Source organism: Terrapene carolina, unplaced genomic scaffold, assembly GCF_002925995.2.
Source record: "Terrapene carolina triunguis isolate 2854851 unplaced genomic scaffold, T_m_triunguis-2.0 Scaffold66, whole genome shotgun sequence".
Taxonomy (NCBI): Eukaryota; Metazoa; Chordata; order Testudines; family Emydidae; genus Terrapene; species Terrapene triunguis.
Genome location: NW_020664417.1, coordinates 3,163,159 through 3,182,844, shown reverse-complemented (window position 1 = coordinate 3,182,844; position 19,686 = coordinate 3,163,159). Strand labels below are relative to the sequence as shown.

Here is a 19,686-nt window from a genome sequence, read left to right as displayed (position 1 = left end):
CATCTTTCTCCACTGATTCATGCTAGGAAAGAACGTTGCGATTCCCATACATTTGAAGGTTATATGTACAGTACATGAGAAAAATCATGGCTGGTGATGGACGTAACTAAGAATAAAAAAATGCCAGGCATATCAAATCTAAAGGCTGGAGATCGATCAACTATCTGTGTCCTTTTGAACCACTACACCACTAAGAGAGACCCCTGTATTCTCATATGCCCCCACATCAACTAGAGACGACTACCAGAAGTTAAAAGGATATCTGCCAGCCTCAAAAATAAAGGGACTCACAAGACAGAGATAATTTTCTTGGTAAATTTATGAGTCCTGGATTGAAGTAGCTGATTTCATAGAAACCTCTACAGAATTTAAGCTCCTGTAGCACCCTGAAGTATGCAGCATAATTTTATGTGGTAATAATTAAATATACTGAAAACAATAAGAAGATCTTAAGGAATTTTTGAACCAGATCATGAACATATTGGAAGTATGTCTGCTATGGTCTGACTTTGACTTTCATAGTCAAATGTGCTCATTCATTGTGCCCAAGCCAGTGTATCCTCATCAGAATATATTAAAAATAAATCAAATGGCTCATTTACATATAAACTATTTGTTTTCTTCAGTTCTGCGTGATATCATCTACGGCCTCTAATTTAAACCTGAATGACAATACTCAGCTGTCCTCTAAGGTCTACTTCTCAGGAGATGACATTGCAGGTGAAATAGTTAATTTAAATAGCCAAGTCTTATCCTGAAATGCTATTAAGAACTGTTGACTTACCTTACTATTAGAGATGGGCTTGAAGCAAACCCGAGATCCAAATACTCACAAAATGCATGTGCCGTGTGTGTGTGTGTGTGTGTGTGTGTGTGTGTGTGTGTATGAAAGTATGTGGTTGGGGACGGCAGTGTTTCAGAATCTGAAACTCGATTCAAACCTAGATGGGATTTTCAAAAAAGCATAAGTACGTTAGGTGCATTAGTCCCACTGAAAATCATTAGGGTTCGTATTTCTGACTTAATTAGCTGCTTTTGAAAACCCAATTCTTGAGGTCTAGCTCCTCCTATATCACTGCCATGGGTCAAACCAAAAGTCTGGAATTGAACAGCGTTGGAAATTCAAAATCCAGACACAAATCCAAATTTGCAACTTGAACTCCTCTCTCTCTTTTGGATGAAGTACAGAGATGCTTAGCTAAAAGTTATATTCTAAGACTGCAGCTACAGAAGCTCACTTTTCACTCATTTCTGTATATACGTGCAGGATTTTAACTGATTGCCTAAATGCATTTTCAGCTTGTCTGTATAACTGTATGCAATGCATTTTTCTGTTCAAATTTTAAAAGTGAATTTAGTGCTAGTGGAAGCTGTTGGCTTCATGGCCCAGGAAACTGAAGACCTCTCTTTATACCCACAGCATTCTCACATTGCCCTGCCAATGTGGCTCATTCCTCATTGGGAGGTGAGCACCTCTGGGGATGAGAGTGTAGCCCAATCTTCACATCCACGTCACATTCACGTCTTTGTACCCTATGCAGATACTTCCAACAAGAGTGCCAGTTCCAGTTTTGAGTGGATGGGTGGGGTGGTTTGGTGATGCAGACCTCTAGATGCTAGGAGCTGGACTGAGATCATCCATTCATTTCACATAGGCCACTCAGCAGCTGGTCATGACTTTCAGTAACTGGTAACCTAGGCCACAGTTGAACTGGTGATCAAGAGGTGAAAGGCACTGTATCTTATTACTAGAGTCCAGGCACTGTCCAAACCCGCTTGGGTTAAAAATTAGGGCTGTCAAGCGATTAAAAAAAATTAATCACGATTAATTGTGTGATTAAAAAAATTAATCGCAATTAATCACTCTGTTAAACAATAATAGAATGCCATTTATTTAAATATTTCTGGATGTTTTCTACATTTTCAAATATATTGATTTAAATTACAACACAAAATACGTGTTCAGAGCTCACTTTATATTTATTTTTGATTACAAGTATTTGCACTATAAAAAAACCCATAAGAAATAGTATTTGTCAATTCACCTCATACATGTACCTTAGTGCAATCTCTTTTATCATGAAAGGTGAACTTACAAATGTAGAATTATGTACTAAAAAAACTGCATTCAAAAATAAAACTATGCAAAACTTTAGAACCTACAAGTCCACTCAGTCCTACTTTAGCCAATCGCTCAGACAAACAAGTTTGGTTACAATTTGCAAGAGATAATGCTGCCCATGTCTTGTTTACAATGTCAGCTGAAAGTGAAAACAGGCATTCACATGGCACTGTTGTAGCCAGCATCGCAAGATACTTACATGCCAGATGCACTAAAGATTCATATGTCCCTTCATGCTTCAACCACCATTCCAGAAGACATGCGTCCATGCTGATGATGGGTTCTGCTCAATAACGATCCAAAGCAGAGCGGACTGATGCATGTTCATTTTCATCATCTGAGTCAGATGCCACCAGCAGAAGGCTGATTTTCTTTTTTGGTGGTCCGGATACTGCAGTTTCCGCACTGGAGTGTTGCTCTTTTAAGATTTCTGAAAGCATGTTCCACATCTTGTCCCTCTCCGATTTTGGAAGGCACTTTAGATTCTTAAACCTTGGGTCAAGTGCTGTATCTATCCTTAGAAATCTTACATTGGTACCTTCTTTGCGTTTTGTCAAATCTGCTGTGACAGTGTTCTTAAAACAAACATGTGCTGAGTCATCATCTGAGACTGCTATAACATAAAATATATGGCAGAATGTGGGTAAAACAGAATAGGAGACATACAATTCCCCCCCAAGGAGTTGAGTCACAAATTTAAGTAACGCATTATTTTTTTAACGAGCATCATCAGCATAGAAGCATGTCCTCTGGAATGGTGGCCGAAGCATGAAGGGGCATATGAATGTTTAGCATATCTGGCACGTAAATACCTTGCAATACCGGCTACAAAAGTGCCATGGGAACGTCTGTTCTCACTTTCAGGTGACATTGTAAATAAGAAGCAGTCAGCATTATCTCTTGTAAATGTAAACAAACTTGTTTGCCTTAGCAATTGGCCGAACAAGAAGTAGGACTGAGTGGACTTGTAGGCTCTAAAGTTTTACATTTGTTTTGTTTTTGAGTGCAGTTATGTAACAAAAATCTACATTTGTAAGTTACACTTTCATGATAAAGAGATTGCACTACTGTACTTGTATGAGGTAAATTGAAAAATACTATTTCTTTTGTTTATCATTTTTACAGTGCAAATATTTGTAATAAAAATAATATAAAGTGAGCACTGTACACTTTGTATTCTGCGTTGTAATAGAAATCAATATATTTGAAAATATAGAAAAACGTCCAAAAATATTGAATAAATTTCACTTGGTATTCTATTGTTTAACAGTGCAATTGACTGTGATTAATTCTTTTAATCACAGTTAATTTTTTTGAGTTAATCGCATGAGTTAACTTCGATTAATCAATAGCCCTATTAAAAATATAAAATAGTTAAGTCTTTCACCAGAGGAAGTTCGTTTTTTAGCGTGATTACAATATACAGGTGTCATACTGTTCAGAGAATGGCTTTTATTGGGGAATACTATAATATCCTAGTCTTAAAGTGACTGGATTTATTTGGCAATTTTTATCTGTCTAGATAGCTAGCTATCTGCTCCTGAAAAAAGTGTGATACCCCACTACTCTTATCTCTGGTAACAGTAGATTACGTTCTCCTGTGTAGGTATTATCTTTTTTGATTTGTAGCTTACTAAGGAATTTATGTAACTTTAGCTAATTAAGGTATTTAATAATATTATGACATTATATAAGAAAGAAAGAAAAGATAATCAGTCTAGATAGTAATTGAAATGCATAGAAAATAGTCAATGTATCCATGTACATGAAAAAAAAATCAAACAGGTAAAGAAGAAAGGACAAGTTTAATGATGGAGGAAAAATACAGCAGACTGACAGTGGAAAATGAATGGAAATAAGGAGATCACAAGAGGATTAAAATATTGGTACCATATACTCTTGGGCAAGTTGTATTTGCAATAGAGTTCTCTCTTTACTTTTCCTGCAGAACTGATTGGTTTTCCTGCAGTTTCCAGCAGTTATCCTTGATTCCTAATGTGAGTTGATTCACCCAGGCTGTGGTCCCTGATTGTTCCCCATCAGGGTCATAATCCAAAACCCACTGAAGCCAGTGGAAATCTTTCCAATGACTTCAGTGGTCTTTGAATCCAACCCCTGGTGAACTACATTATCAGGGAACACTTGATTTTCACATGTACAATAAAGTTTATTGTTTTCAAACTTATTAGCAATTAATTTAATATTATGGGGATAAATTGTGGAGGTTTCACTCACTGAGCACTCGCTCATGCAAGTAGTCCCACACTGCAACCAATCGGATTACTTGAGTTAGTAAATACTTATCACTCTATCACCGCTCCATAATCTGGCCCATAGCCAGTTGGAAGGTGGCTCAAACAAATATATCTACACTAGACTCTGCCACCTTTACCCATACTGAGTAGTACGAGTATTCTCTTGGGCAAGATTCTGACACATATGGTGAATAGCACTTTGCTTCAGAAGTGGTCCCACTGATTTCAATGGAACGACTTAAGGAGTAAAGTGCTACTCAGCATGAGTAAGGGTGTCAGAATCTGTCCCTTTGATTTCAACTGGCCTTTCTGACCTGGAGTAGGGTATAACTCAGCATGATTATAAATGGCAGAATCTGGCCTTCTCTGAGTAGAGTTTTGCATGGTAGCAGTGCCTTGATCCTCCTGGTCCACAATACATGAAGTAAAGGGTGAAAGTGCAAGAACAGAGTAAAAAGAATAACAGCAGAAAAAGCACCGTAAAGCCCAAAATGCAAACAGGAAAATGTCTGAGAGATACCAGTAGTAAGGTGAGGTAATAATTATGACATATCATTATACGCTGATTTATATGGCATGTTCTAGTGTGGTTGCAAAAATCAGTACTCTTATTATGTATCCCTTCAATTCTTAGTCACTGTGCTTTCATGAGAAAGTATTGCATCACATCACAACTGCATAACCCAGCTCACCCATCTTAACTGTTCAACAATCCTAATTTGCTGGCTTCTATAATGAGTCATTTGTTGGAGTCAAGGCAAATGGTTATTAAAAATATGCCTGCGCTGGGAGTGTAAACTTCAGTTTAAAATTTCCTAAAAATGGAAAAACCTTAACATATTTTCCAGCCACTTTCCTATTTCCTCTAAGTCAGTCTTTTTCAAAACATTCCAACATTCCTTATGGCACATTCTCTGTGAAATCAGAGAAGCAATTCATGATTTTGGATCAGAGCTGATCCACATAACTTACACACTAAGGCCCTGATCCTGCAATCAGAAACCTGTGGGAGAATCCTTGTGCCAATGCACCATCTTCCACTGAAACCATTGAGGCTCTGTGTGGGCACAAGGGTCCATCCGTAAAGATCCAACTGGAGATCAGGGCCTAAAACTGTATCTATTTTGTATGCTACATTAGTAATAGATATTATTATAAGGCACTTTTAAAAATAAATCTAAAATCAATGCACGTTGTTTAATTTTACTCAAACCCTTGGGCCACAAGAGCACAGTTCAGAAAAATAGTATGAAGGCTATTTCTAATTGTTTGAAATACAGGGGTCACTGCTCACTGTCATATTTGTTTTAATCTTAAAGCATAAAACCTAGCATCTGGCTTATTTAATACAATAGTATGTGTCCATTTCAGGATGTTATATATATAAGTGTGTGATAATATTCATAAGTGTTTATCATCCTAATTTTATAACCATTTTGATTCATTTTAAAATTTTAAATAGTTTGGACTCAGAGTTGAGGGGATACATCTGAAGTTATTAAGTAAGCTAAGGACTGCTATAGGCACTCTTGGTGTGCCAGATCACCACTGCAAACAATTCATTGCAAGCAAAGTGGACACTGAGTTGCAACTACAAGATTTACTCTTCAATGATTGATGGCTTCCACACCTGGGCTGTGACTCCAACTTTCTTTGCTGAAAACTTTGGCCTTGGAGCAGTAAACAAAGAGGATGTGATTGATTCTTGCTTAGAAAATGAGGGGTAACCACTAGGCTCGTAGGACTCATTTATTGGAGTGGATGCATTCGACTGGAACCACGGTTGTGAACTGTAGGCTGGTACGGAGTACACTGAAGATGCTTGGACATTAGCAGAAGAACCAGCACTGAGTGGTCTTGAAGGCAGAGCATGTTTTGAGGCAGACACTGAGTCGAACTTTGTAGACTGCTTAGTAGCTAGGCTTTCCTTAGTAGCAGAAGGAGGTTGAAAAGTAAATAAAGATGCATTAAGTTGATATGGCTGATGCTTCATAACATCCAAAGCACTGAGAACTTTCTTAGGTTTTCTTTTGGTACTTTTGGTAACTGCAGGTGATTTAGATTGGGGTTTAGTAGCAGCAAGAGGATAAGAGGGGGACTGGATGGGATTGTAAGCAACGGGTGGAGGTGCTCGAACATTAGATGAATACTTCCAAGAAGCTGGTAAAGATGGAGTTGGAGATGAGGCCCGTGCCATGTGTGCCTGCACAGTTTCTGAGTCTACCACATACTTCTCCATTCGAGATTGCCTTTTGGCAAATAACTGTGCTCCTTTTCCACTAAAAGCAGGTGGCATCTCAAAGGCTGGCCCTATTCCTCCAGCAAATGCAACATTTCCTATTGGTGTGGTAGGTGTTGTTTTGGGTGTATAATTTTGATTTGATACTGCTGCTTGAGGCCCTTTAAAAGGACCAGCTATGTTAAGAGTACTTGGAGGTAAGAGATGAGGAGCAGGCTGTCTTACTTTGATTGGTGCAGGAACTGCAGCTTGGGGTGAGTTTGGAGTTGGGAAGGCAGGAGGCTGGGTAGAAGCCATAGCTGGAGGTGACCAGACTGGTGAAATGGGAGTGGCAGCAGTAGGAGAGACTTTGACTGAGGGCTTTGGAGCAACAGGAGGAGGGGTCTTTTGTTTTGATGCTTGGATCTGCATGAAATTACAAGCCTCTGCTCCCAAACTAAGGTAGTCTTCTTCAGGTCCTGATTCAAAGCCAGTTCCAGTACCTCGTTTGCCTTCTGTATTCTGTACAAGGGACAATAGGGCAGGGTTAGGACTCACTTTTAGAGGTTCTTTGAAAGTAAACATAGGCTTTGCAGTGCTTCTTTTCTTTGCTTCTTGTAGTATCCCAGTTCTTTTGGCCGGCACTGCAATTCTTTCATCTCTGGATGCTATCTGCTCTGTTGGTGACCAAATAGCTGGCTGAGCTCTGCTGGCCACTGGACTCGATACTGCTCTATATGAGGCTTGAGGCGGTGGGCTAATTGAGGAATAGAAAGGTGGTGCTGGTAAATCTGAGAGAGGGCTAGTCACATTTCTCGTTGGTGAAAATGGTGCTGCTGCTCGATTCGGTATACCAGGAAAAGGTTTAGCTGTTCTGTTTAAAGGTGTTGACTTTTGGGCATCAGAAGACTGAAAGGAGATGTTTGTCTCTGATGCTCCCCCAATGCCATTTTGTTGTACCATTTTGCCATGACTGTGGCTCACTTCTATGTAGCTTTTGCTCACACAGCTCTGCATTTTTGACGTTTCTTCCTCTTTTGCCTGATAGGACGAGGAGCTCACTTGTCTGAAGCTCTGTTTTGGGTTGGCTTCTCTTTGTTCCTCTGCATGCATTCCGTGTGACTTCACCTCTTCTTGCTCAGCTGTGATCTCATCCATTCTCTGCCGTCTCTTGGCAAACATGAGGGCCCCCTTGCCCTTGCTCTCTGGCAGCATCTGCATCTCGTCTCCACCTTTTAGTTTCTTTTCAATCTCAAGCAGACCAGTGTCCCAATCAAATGTCACAATCTGACCTTCGTGGTCAATGTCAGAGAAGAAATCTTCATCTATTTCTGACTCACTTGTTCCAAATAAAGTTACCTCAAAAGTGTTTTCTTTGTCACCTTCTTCACCTTCCCCTTCTTCACCCTCGTCTTCTTCACGTTCTAGTTCCCCAGTGCCGTAGCTGACTAAAGTGTATTTCCTCGCTCTTTGGCGACGCTTCTTGAACATCAACACCCCCTTGGAATTGGGATTGGGAGCTGCCGTCAGCAGCAGGGCAATGCTTTTACATTTAGATTTGGCTTCTTTCACCTGCTTCTCTGACAGACTCTCGCTCCGCCGGAGCCCTGTGGGAAGGATCAAAAGATATAATTAAAGAAATACACTCCACAGAAATATGTGAAGGTGTCTGACTACAAGCAATGCAATATCTATCTGGAATACCACTTCCTAAATGTGCTCCTCTCCAGAACATAAGCTTTCTTTTCTTTAATACTGGGATCCTACCTGACAGCAAGACAGAGTTCATATCCATAGTTTACATGTATTTCTATGTGTGTTTGTAATATAATATATATAAATCTATAGGGAAGGCATTAAAATTAAAATCTTTTCCCACAGTAACTACTGTGGCACAAATTCCATAGCAATAATTCTTCATTGTGAGACATGCCTCAAAGTTTAAAGACAACACAGTTTTCTATAGAACTTTCCTAGTTCAACTTACAAGAACTTTTATGTGTCACATATGTATTTCTATCATTAAACACACACATTATATTCTATTATTATGCATATAAAATCTGTCCTATATGCACTATATATATTATATATAATACATTTCTATGTATAATATTACAAACTCACATAAAAATACATATAAACTATGGATATGAATTCAGTTCTGTTGCCATTGAAGTCAGTGGTAGTTTGGCCATTGTGTTCAATGCAAACAGATTTAAGCCCTTTAAAAGGAAGAAGTGGTTTCCTAAAAAGTAATTCATAATAATAAATAATAGAAAATGGACTGAAAAAAGAATAGAATGTTTATAGTAAAAAGGTATTTAAAATAAATTAACAGGGTTAATTGTGTAGGATATAACATTTCCAGAATATTTCTTTAAAACATGTAGCAAGGATATCAACTTCCTACAATAAATGCTGTTCTGGAACTAGTTCAGGAAGGCATAACTAACTCCTAAAGAGTATTCAATAGTATATTATAGTTCCATGTATCTGTTAATGCATAAATTAATGGTCTTAATACTTTATATGGACTGCAGTTGGCCTCACTACATTCTCTCCTTATTTTTTAAACGAGTGTGCGATCCTGCTCCTTTTAAAATTAATGATCAAATTCCAATTAACTTCAAAGGGAACAAAATGGATTTCTGGTGTATTATTCATGGTAGGGAAGTAGAATAGTAAAATTTTTTACATCTGAAGCATTTTTTATGTACACGTAATAACCTCATTAAATAAATGTATGTAAAGCATTTTATAATTAATGATCCTTTCAGTCATGTCAGAAAAAAAAAAGGAACCTGATCCTTCTCTTGTTGAAGACAAATGTAGTTTTGCCATTATATTAGGTGAGAGCATGACCAGACCCATGGTTTTCACTAAAACCTATAAAAGATGATAGAACATGGGTCCAATCCAGCAAAACTTCCACAGAGCTAAATCCTGAAATCCTATGCTCAATTCTTAGTCAGGCAAAACTTTTAGTGAAGTTACCAGGGGAAATTGTCAGAGGAGGGGGTGTAGAACCAGAACCATTTTTTGAAGATTAGGGTAGTTGCTATAGTATCTAAACAGTATGGACCTGATTCTGCAAATCTAACTCACGAGTAATTTTTACTCATGCAAGCTTCAAATAGGCTACTCTCATCAGCTCAAACTACACTTGTGGGAAAGGATTTTCACCTATGATTTTGTGGCAAGGAATAATTTTAAAATATTCTCTGAGCAAATATTTTTACAGCTTGTTTACATCTGGTTTAACCAATAGATTCAAAAGAAGGTTTAAATGAAGAAAAATTGCCTGCTCGATTAAATTTAATCAGATTGCTATTTGCAGGGAAATATCCCTCTTAAAGAGATCAAAACATCACAATGCTTTATCTCTTCTAGTTTAGAATCTTAAACACCATATAATGGCTTTTTGCTTCACAAAACAAACATGTTTTATATGCACCATAGTTGCTGCTTCAAGCAAATATCTTGTGTATCTATATCTGTCAACGGTACCTAGAGCCTTAGATAACCTCTTTAAAATGTTTTTATCATTCAGTCAATATCTACCTATGTATAACTAATGTTTATTCTTCAGGTACAGTTGACTTAAAATAGAAAATCCTGCCAATTGATAATAATTCAGATATTATATGGGAAGGGAAAAAAAGGCAAAAAAATATTTGTCCTAAACAGAACAAATTTAAGGTAAGTACATTTTGTTGCACATGATAATTCATTCTGTATTAAATAGGATTTGCCTCAAACTTACCACTATATTATTAGACAGCCAGTGCATTACAGGACTGACAGACACTGTTCTACAGTTGCTGCTAACGTCACTGCCAAAATGTAATGCATGTGCACTCTTCTTTAATACTCCATTTAATATGCCATAAATATGTGGATTACATACAGATACTTAAAGCGTAAGTAACGGCTTAACCCACATGCCAATAAGGATGCAAATGGTTATCATTCTAAAAATATGCTTACAGAGGAATTAGCAATGGGTTAGGAGACTTATTCCAACACTGCATATAAAATAATTCATTGCTACAGTATATCATTGCACACATTCAAGCACCTTTGCCATACTGTGATTAAATCCCTGAACAGGATGCTTGACATTGTTGGAAAAGAACAAACAAGCATTAGAAATGACCTAAATAAATAAATATGTAGATATATATAAATATTTTTAAAGCAGCATTGGATTCAATCACATTTTCAGTTTGTTTTCAGTTAAACTCCTTAGATAGATTTTGAGTCTCACCTCTGTATGGAAGGCAGAAGAAATAGTAAGTTCACTTTACAGTCCAGAGAAGACTTACAAAACTCGAAGGATCATATAACTAGCCAGTAATACACATGCTGGTGTCTGTCAAATTGACTTCTGCAGGCATCATCAAGCTTTCCTACTAGCCTTCTTTATTCATATCTACTTTTAACAGCAGTGGCATAGCTTTGATTTTTAAAGATGCAGTTGAAGAGACACAGTTTTTGCTATAAATGGAGAAATACAGAACACCCAACTACGTTCAAGAGATGACCTTGCTTATTTGGTTAACATTCTACAAATCGTCCTTGTAATGTAAGTTAGAAGCCTAGCACAATTTACCTCTCTTTGTGCAACTAAAAGTACTTGAATTTCCAAAGTGAAGTGTCATGTTTTAAAATAAGTAGTCTTTAAAATAAAGTAAAGTAGTCTACTACAGCAATGTTATACGGTACTGTGAAAGCATGGTTAAATACCTGGCCTGTCACCTTTGCAATTTTGTTGTTTTAAAAAGACACATGAATTTTGAATAGAAATATCAATTTAAAAACAAAGAGAGAGAGAGAGAGGTTCGAACACTTGAGAAGAATCTCTTTAAAATATTTACAAATGCAGGCACTGTTCTGAAAAGCTGTTTCAAATTACAAAATTTACCCTCAAGTCAATGCAAATGATTTAGATGTGACATACTTGCGTGCCTTGCCCTGTGCTTGTGAGGTCTGCTGTGATCTCTTTCTGAGTGCTGGTCGTCTTCTCCCTGCTCTGTGCCTTCTGATGAGATTCCAAAGGAGACTACAGAAGGAGGTGCTTCTGACTGCCCTCCTTCCACTTGAGAATCAACACACCCCTTTTCAGCTAGAGACCTGGACACTTCCTTCTCCCTGTCAGAGCAATCTAGGATCACTTCCACTATGGGGAGAGATGGATTGCCTGCCTCTGCTCCTTGGATCACCTTGACCTCTTTGCCACTAGCAATCTGGAATGTTTTGCTTGAACACTGGACAGTGGCCTCTTTTTCACCCAGGGGGACTGCAGTTATCAGGCTAGTACCATCTTCTTGCACACTGGGTCCAGCTTCTGAAGGGGTACATTTTTCAGCTCCCAGGAGACTAACAGCAGGAACACTGGTGCCCTTGTGTCTGTCATGTGAGAGGGACAACTGCAGCTCAACCACAGTGTCTGGCCTTCTTTCTTTTGTCTTCTCTTTGAAAGCAGCCTCATCTGTCAAGAGTACTCTAGAGGTTTCTATCACTCTAGGAGTAATTTTGTGGCATTGTATTGTCTCCTTTTCTTGTTTTGTCCCAGAAAAGTTTAAGTCACTTTCCTCTGCTCCATGGGGAGCTTCATTGTGTATCTCTGTGATGTAGAATTCCCTTGGGGGCATTTCCGTGGCTGTTCTGATTTGCAGTGTGGTACTCTCCCTATACTCCTCATTTTTTATTTTATCATGGTTTCTGGTTTCTGTTTCCGGACTCAAGCTTTCGTGTAGTCCATTGGATGATCTGCACATATATACACATACACACACAAAAATAATAGTTCAAGAACATAAGCCGTTGTAAATACAACTGCAAAAGAGATTTTTCATGCTTAAATGGAAGTACATATTGTGTTTTCCCCCTAAAAATTATCTGCTAGTAGGTACATTTAGGTAACAGAATTTCCCAAACATTTTAAATACAAAGGTCTTTGTACCTCTCGTAACCTCCTGCAGTAGCATTAGGACATAAGAGCAGCTATATTACTGAAGTAAGATTTTATTCTGACTATGATTCTGATAGTTATTCTTAAATCCTTGACCTATGCCATTTCTAAACTGTATATACTGCTTTACAAAAACGTGTAATGTTTCCAGACAAACACTTGAATCATCTCAGACTTCTAGGGTTTATACTTCCTATTTTATGTTTGAATGTAAAACAATGGCTTTGCACTAAAAGGAGAACTTTTAATCCATTTTACCTCAATGATTATTATTGCTCTTATTTGTATTCTGGCAGTGTCCAAAATGTGCTAGGTGCTGTCCTCTCACACAGGTCCCTGCCCCAACAAATTTACTATGCAAGAAGGCAAGTCACATATAAAGGGCAGGGAGAGAGTGATAAATACTTAAAATACTTGTTTTAAAGGGAATTCCTTGTTTAAAAGTATCATCATCCCTCTGTGTCATTAAATGGTTATACTTTAAGGGCCCAATCCCATGACGTATTCCCTGTGAAGTGCTCAGTGCCTTTAACTCCCACTGAAGTCAGTGCAAGCTGAGGGTGCTCAGTACATCACTGGATCAGTCTGTATATTTTAAAATGGGAGTTTTCTGATTGGTGAATCTTGCTTTAGCTCATTTAACCCTACATGTCAGACTATAGCTTCATTTTTCTATTTATTCCTCTCTTCCCTCTCCCCCCTCTGTTTTTATAGGTTCCCTTAAAAGTATTATGAACTTTATTGTAACCTCCAGTTCCCCCTTTCAGTGCTGTATGCCTCAGTGGCATACTATTAGTTTCCACGGAAACTATTTCAGCGCAGTCTGACACAGTGACATATTATTCATTTTTACATTTGGCTGTAATGTAGCAAAACTTTTCGGTAATTAATAGATGCATTAGGTGCCCTCAATAAACTACAAAGCATCAAGTACTATAAGAGGAGTTTGAAATCAAAAGCAGGCTCCTGGTATTCTAAAACTATTGGATCACACTGCAAATAAAGGCCAGAAATAGCAACAGAAAATGACTAGGTAAATCTGTCACTGTAAAGAAGATGCCTCACATTTATAGCCTCTCAGCATATTGATGGCATCAAACTGGATTTGCCTCAAATAGGAAACAATGTATAACATCTATTAAACCACATATGGGGCTACATAAGGGTCAGACAGATTTTCATTTAGGAAGCCCTGTGTCTCTATCTGGATTCCATCATGTTTTGCTATTTGGACAATCAGTTGTGCGGCTGCTGACTGCAGAAAAAATTGTATGAATCCATAAACATTTCCTTGTAGGATATAAGACTGGGTGTGGGCCAACTAACTTTTAGCCTTTATTGGTAGCTGAATGTGTGTGTGTGTGTGTGTGTGTGTGTGTGTGTGTGTATGAGAGAGAGAGAGATTTCCACCTTAAAAGGCCCTCACTACTTATGGATATACTTATACTGTTTACAGACATCGATGTGTGTCCAGTGGTAAGGTACTGTATCTGGTCTTTTTTGTTTTATTTTTCATTCTATTTGTCAGATTCATTTTTTTAGGTTCACTGCTCAGTTCACTGGATGATTTGCAAAATCTCTGTGTACCCAGACACTTGTGGTATAATTGCAGGAAGGAAGTAGAGCTGCGTGGAGGGGACGCAACGGGATTTGGTCCAAAATGGTGTTTACAGACTGAATGTCACAGTTCAGTTTGCTATGTACTGAGCATGAGCCAATCTTTTTACTTCCATGGAAATATTTCATGCTTCCGCCCCCCCGCTCCCCAGGAACCCTCTCCCTAGTCCCCAGGTCCTCACATTCTCAACATCCACTGGGAGCTTTCTACTCATCCTTGAGTGCTTCAGGGGAGGCTAGTGGCTCTCTTCCCACTCCCACTGCTTCCTTGTTACCTCCCTCTAGAGGCTTTCCAGAAAGCCTGTAAGGGCTTGTCTATACTTACTGTCTATACTGGTTCGGCGGCAGGCAATCAAACTTCTGGGTTTGATTTATAGCGTCTTGTCTGGACGCGATAAATCGAACACAGAAGTGCTCGCCGTCGACTCCGGTAATCCTGCTCGGCGCGAGGAGTACGCGGAGTCGACGGGGGAACCTGCCGCGTCTGGACCGCGGTAAGTTCGAACTAAGGTACGTCGACTTCAGCTACGTTATTCACGTAGCTGAAGTTGCGTACCTTAGTTCGAATTGGGGGGTTAGTGTAGACCAGACCTAAGACATTCCCTCCATATGGTCTCATTAGGGTAGCTACCAAGCAGGGCCTTTCCCTCTCCCTTGCAACCAATCCCAAGGATTTTGCAGGGGAGCACTGGGAGGTAGCCTGACTCCAATGCAGAGAGCAGCAAAAAACCTTCCTCTAACCTTCCATCTAACCAGCAAAGAACCAGGAGCATTTCAAGACTTAGGGTGGGCTTTTTAAAAACTCTAAGTGTTGGACTAACTCTGCTCCCATTAAAGTCAATGGAAAAACCTCTCACTACTTCAGTAGAAGCTGAATTAGGCTAATACTGAATGCTTTGGAGATCCCACTCTGATTGTAGCAGCCAGGAAACAGTCAAAGGCTTCCTAGCAAGCGCACAATAGGAAGTGAGGCTTCCCTACGCATACCTGCAAAAGTAAAGGGTTAATGATGCTGAGATGCAAAGATCATCCAAGGAATATATCACGGCCCTTCAAACCTAACCCCACCATACCTATCATCTCTCATTCACTATTGAAATTTCAACTCCGGCCTCCACTTGGCCCATGATGCCAGCCTCTATTATCCATTTGTTAAATTTTCAAACAAGCACCATTGTGCTTTCTCCCATGCTGCCCATCCCATCTGGGTGGAGCTCCCTGTAAGCATCCCCAAAGCTGCCTCATTATCCACCTTCAAATCCCACCTCAAAACTCCGCCATGGTGCCTACAAAAAACTTGAGTGCAGTTAGGTCACTGGTGCACTGTGACCACTGCTTTTCATGCTGAGCAATATTGTCTCATTGTTTCCTTGTACTGCTCCATCTGTCTGTATCCATCCGTTCTTTCTTGCCTTCTACTTGGATTGTAAGCTCTGTAAGGAAGGGACTGTCTTTTTGTTCTGTGATTGTACAGCACCTTGTATAATGGGGTCCTGGTCCATGACTTGGGCTCCTAGCGGCGATGGTAATACAAATAATAATATTAATAACTAATAAATTAGGCACCATTCTTTTATTAAAATGTATACTCTTCTCTTAATGCTTAGTTAAGAGCTGTCTGCAGCAGAAGATGAAGGGTTTGCTTCTCCATTGCTCTATGATGATGTTGGGTCACATCTTGGTAGTTTCAGAAGACCCTTGAAGGGCCAGTCAGCCAGCATCTCCAAAGATTGCCAAAAGGGAGCCACAAAAGAGGTGGCAGCAGACTGGGAATTACGGAGGAGGTGGCAGGGGAGAGAGGAGTTCATCAGTTTCCTTTCCCCTACCCATGAAAATACCAACAGTGAACAGTACAAGGAGGGAGACTTTTAAATGGACGAGAGGGTGGCTGAATGGCTGAGGACACGAAGTTCAGAGATTGCACCAGTAATTGAATTTCCTCTGAATATTTTGTGCAATTCTTAAAGGAAGGTCTGTTGCTGCAAAACTATCAGCGCCTCGTGATCCCTGGAAGTCCTGGGGTTTCATCCCACTAAACAATGTAATACTCCCAAATGATTTTTTGGTTTTGATTTTTACTCTGTTTTATGCATTCAGACAGGGCCAACAAAGTAGAATGGAAGTTTTGCTATTGTCTTCAGTGGGGCCAAGATGTGGCCCCCGGTGCATTTAAAATATCAATTACCAGCAACAGCTATGACTGGAAATATCTGAAGTTATTTGTGCAGCTGCAAAAAGTGCAGAAAGTCAGCGATAGAGGTTATTTCTGAAAGTCTAGTTTTACCAGTCATCTTCATGAAGTAAAAGAATAACAATGCTGATATCACACAGGGGACTCTCAAATGAAGGATTAGATTTTTATCTGTAAGTGTCACTAAACTTCAATTTCAACATATGCACACAGACAAAAAATATTTCCATCAATAATAATCAAAATTTACAGATAGGCAAAGAAAGAAAAAATGCTGCTTGAGACCTTATTAGAGTTTGATTTAAAGATATTTACTTTGTATATTTTGTACATGTGATGTAGACAATTAATGTTTTAATGGTTATAAAACTTTAACTTTTTGAATCTCACAGTCTACTACCATTAAATAATTATTATCTGACCCTCCCCATACTGCAACTGCAAAATTTCCCACAACTGCAAAATTCAAAAGTAAAAAAATGCTTAAAACCCATAATTTGTGGGAAAAACCCATAAATGTGAAAATTGAAATCTATAAAAATAAAAAAGCTTAAAAATAAACATCTATATTATCTATTGACATTTAAAATAATAAAATCAAATTCTGCAGTGCCTAGATATATTTATTTATCTTAGTTTGGAATAAGAGCTACACCACAGTAGGTGAGCTGGAGTCCTCAGCTGTCACTATTCCAGTGACTTCATCAAGCTGAGAAAATTAGTCAGCCCACAGAAACAAGCAAACATAAAGCATTCAAACCCAACTCCTATTATATATTACATGAATACCACTCAGTGACTGTCTCCCTCTCAGGGCAGATCACACTTTTACCCCACTAGACACATTGGAACCGTCGTACTGTACAGCTGTGGAAGTCCCCAGAGGAACTCTGTCTTACTCATTCAGAAGTCCCGTGGGAACTACAGGGGTGTACATGCTGAAACAGGAACTCTCCAGCCTTTCACAGGATGCTGCTCTGTTAGTATTCAGGGAGCCTGGACATAACCATCCTCGCCCTTCTGGTCCCCTTTAGGAGCACTAAAATCGGAGAGGACACTAGTTGAGAGCACTGGCAATGTTCCCTGCCCCTATTGTGGCTGGCTTCTGCATAGGAGGAAGGGTCCTTGGGTCTTCTCCTTTTCTTACCCACATAGAATTTATACTATATATTAGAGGGGTAGCAAAACTGAATGCAAGACTCAGAGTGTTTTATAAAGGAGAATAAATATCTCGATCACCAATCTACAGATGGAGAAACGGAGTCATAGAGAGGTTAAGCAACTTGCTAAAGGTCACATAGTGAGTCAGAAACAGAAATGGAAGTCATGTCTCCTGACTTCTGGTCCCTGTTCTGACCACTCTCTCTCAGGAAACTCCTTGTCATGTCATCTATACACCGTTCCCTTGCCATGTATACAATCTTTGCTCTGCTTACACCTCATTCAAAATGCCTCTCTTGTATCACTCCTGCATGCTCATATTCCTTCCTTTCCCTCTCACCCTTATGTACCGGATCATCCTTGTGACATCCCTCCTGAAAACACATTACTTTTGCTAAGGCTGTCACTGGTAAGCCATAATGCATGAACCAGAGAGCTGCAGTCTTTAAATGGAGAGGAAGGTTGGTCCAGTGGTTAGGGCACCTGCCTGGGAGATGGGACAGATGGGTGCAATTCCCTGTTCTGCCACACATCTGAGGCAAGTCACTTAGTCACTCTGTGCCTCAATACCTTGTCTGCGAAATGGGAGTAATAGTACTTCCATACCTCACCGAGGTCAACACTCCTGTGAAGATAAACCCATTAAAGATTCTGAGGCACTCGGATGCTATGGTGACAGGGGGCATATAAGTAGCATAGATAGATAAAACTGTACCATAAGGAGGTAGTACCCTGAATCGATGCAGCATATGTATCTGAACTGTGCTGTCTGAACTATCAAGTGGGCGTTTTGTGGCCAGGAACTATGTCTTCCTTTACATTTGTACAGTGGCAAGGTGCTGGTGATAAATACATAAATAATAATATTACTATATATTGGAAATTCACAGTACATGTCTATAAAATGGACATGCATGCACCACCATGTTTTGCCAGTAAGTTTAGGGAGCAGAATGTATGCCAAAGCATTCTGAACATTCCTTTACCTCTTGATAAGCAGCTGGAGGGCATCAGTCAGACCTTCCATAAGAGTGATAACTTCAGAATAGGTTAAGTCTGCACAGGACTTGCCATTGATAGACACCACCTCATCCCCCTCACACAGCCCAGCCTTGGATGCTTTGCTCTTGCTGCGAACCTGAGATGAGTTAAAAGTAAATTAAATTCAGAATTGTATAATTAGAGTTAATTTGAAAACAGCAACTCCAACCCCACATGCTCAGTAGAAAAAAATGGGTTCATGTATATACTTATTTATAGTACAGTAATACTGGGGAATGTAAATCAAGGATCAAGCCCTATTAAGCTAGGTATTGTAGTGGCAAATAACAAAAGACAATCTGCCCCAGCGAGCTTACAATCTAGGTATCAAACAGAATGCAAAAGGCAGATGAAACAGACCAACGGGGTGGCGATGGCATGGAAGGATGAGGTAACAGTACAAAGAACAGAGTTCAGCAGAAAAGCAAAAGATTTAGCTCACCACTCAGCTGGCTAATGAGAGACTACCAGGAGTTTGTGTAGATAGCTCAGTAAAATGAGCTGACATCCTCTTAGAAACCTAGGCCAAGTTTTCAAAAATGAGTCCCTAAAGGAAGGCTCCTCGAGGCCAAGATTTTCATATTTGCGTGCCATTTGACTTCAATGGGAGCTACGGCTGCTCAGCACCGCAGACAATGGAACAAACACTTTTATTTAGGTGACTAACTATAGGCACCTCACTCTGGAAAAAACTGTCCTCAATTCAGATTTAGTCATCTTAATTAAGTGCCCTGATTTTCAAAAGTGCTGAAGACAATGGGTGCCACTGGAGGCTCAACACCTTTGATAATCAGGACAGCTATTTAGGTGCCCTTGTATGGATTTAGCAGCCTAACTTTAGGTACCCTTGGTTTTGGCCCTAATTTTTGTACACAAATACATATACATGCCACAACATTTTCTTGCTCTTGAACAACAGTTCAGCTATACAGATGAGTTAATATAATGTGCATATTTATATTCGATACAGAGAGAAGGAGAAAATAAATGGGCTAAACTGTAAATGGGCAATTAAAAGAGTATATAGCCTGTTGCAATGAATCACTGTTAGGAAGGAAACAAGTCGTCATGATAAATCAGATAAGTATCATGAGAAGAAATCCT

The 19,686-nt window shown here is 39.3% G+C and overlaps 1 protein-coding gene across 1 annotated transcript in view; it reads right to left on the bottom strand.

The window, feature by feature from the left end:
- SYNPO2 (synaptopodin 2) overlaps positions 1-19,686 on the bottom strand; it is a 108,747-nt gene that overhangs the window by 13,141 nt on the left and 75,920 nt on the right. The window contains exons 2-4 of the mRNA XM_024213110.2: positions 18,528-18,679; positions 11,559-12,370; positions 6,008-8,202 (exon numbers count right to left, since the gene is read on the bottom strand). Of these exons, the coding sequence (XP_024068878.2) occupies positions 6,008-8,202; positions 11,559-12,370; positions 18,528-18,679 (3,159 nt within the window). The remainder of the gene's footprint in view (positions 1-6,007; positions 8,203-11,558; positions 12,371-18,527; positions 18,680-19,686) is intronic.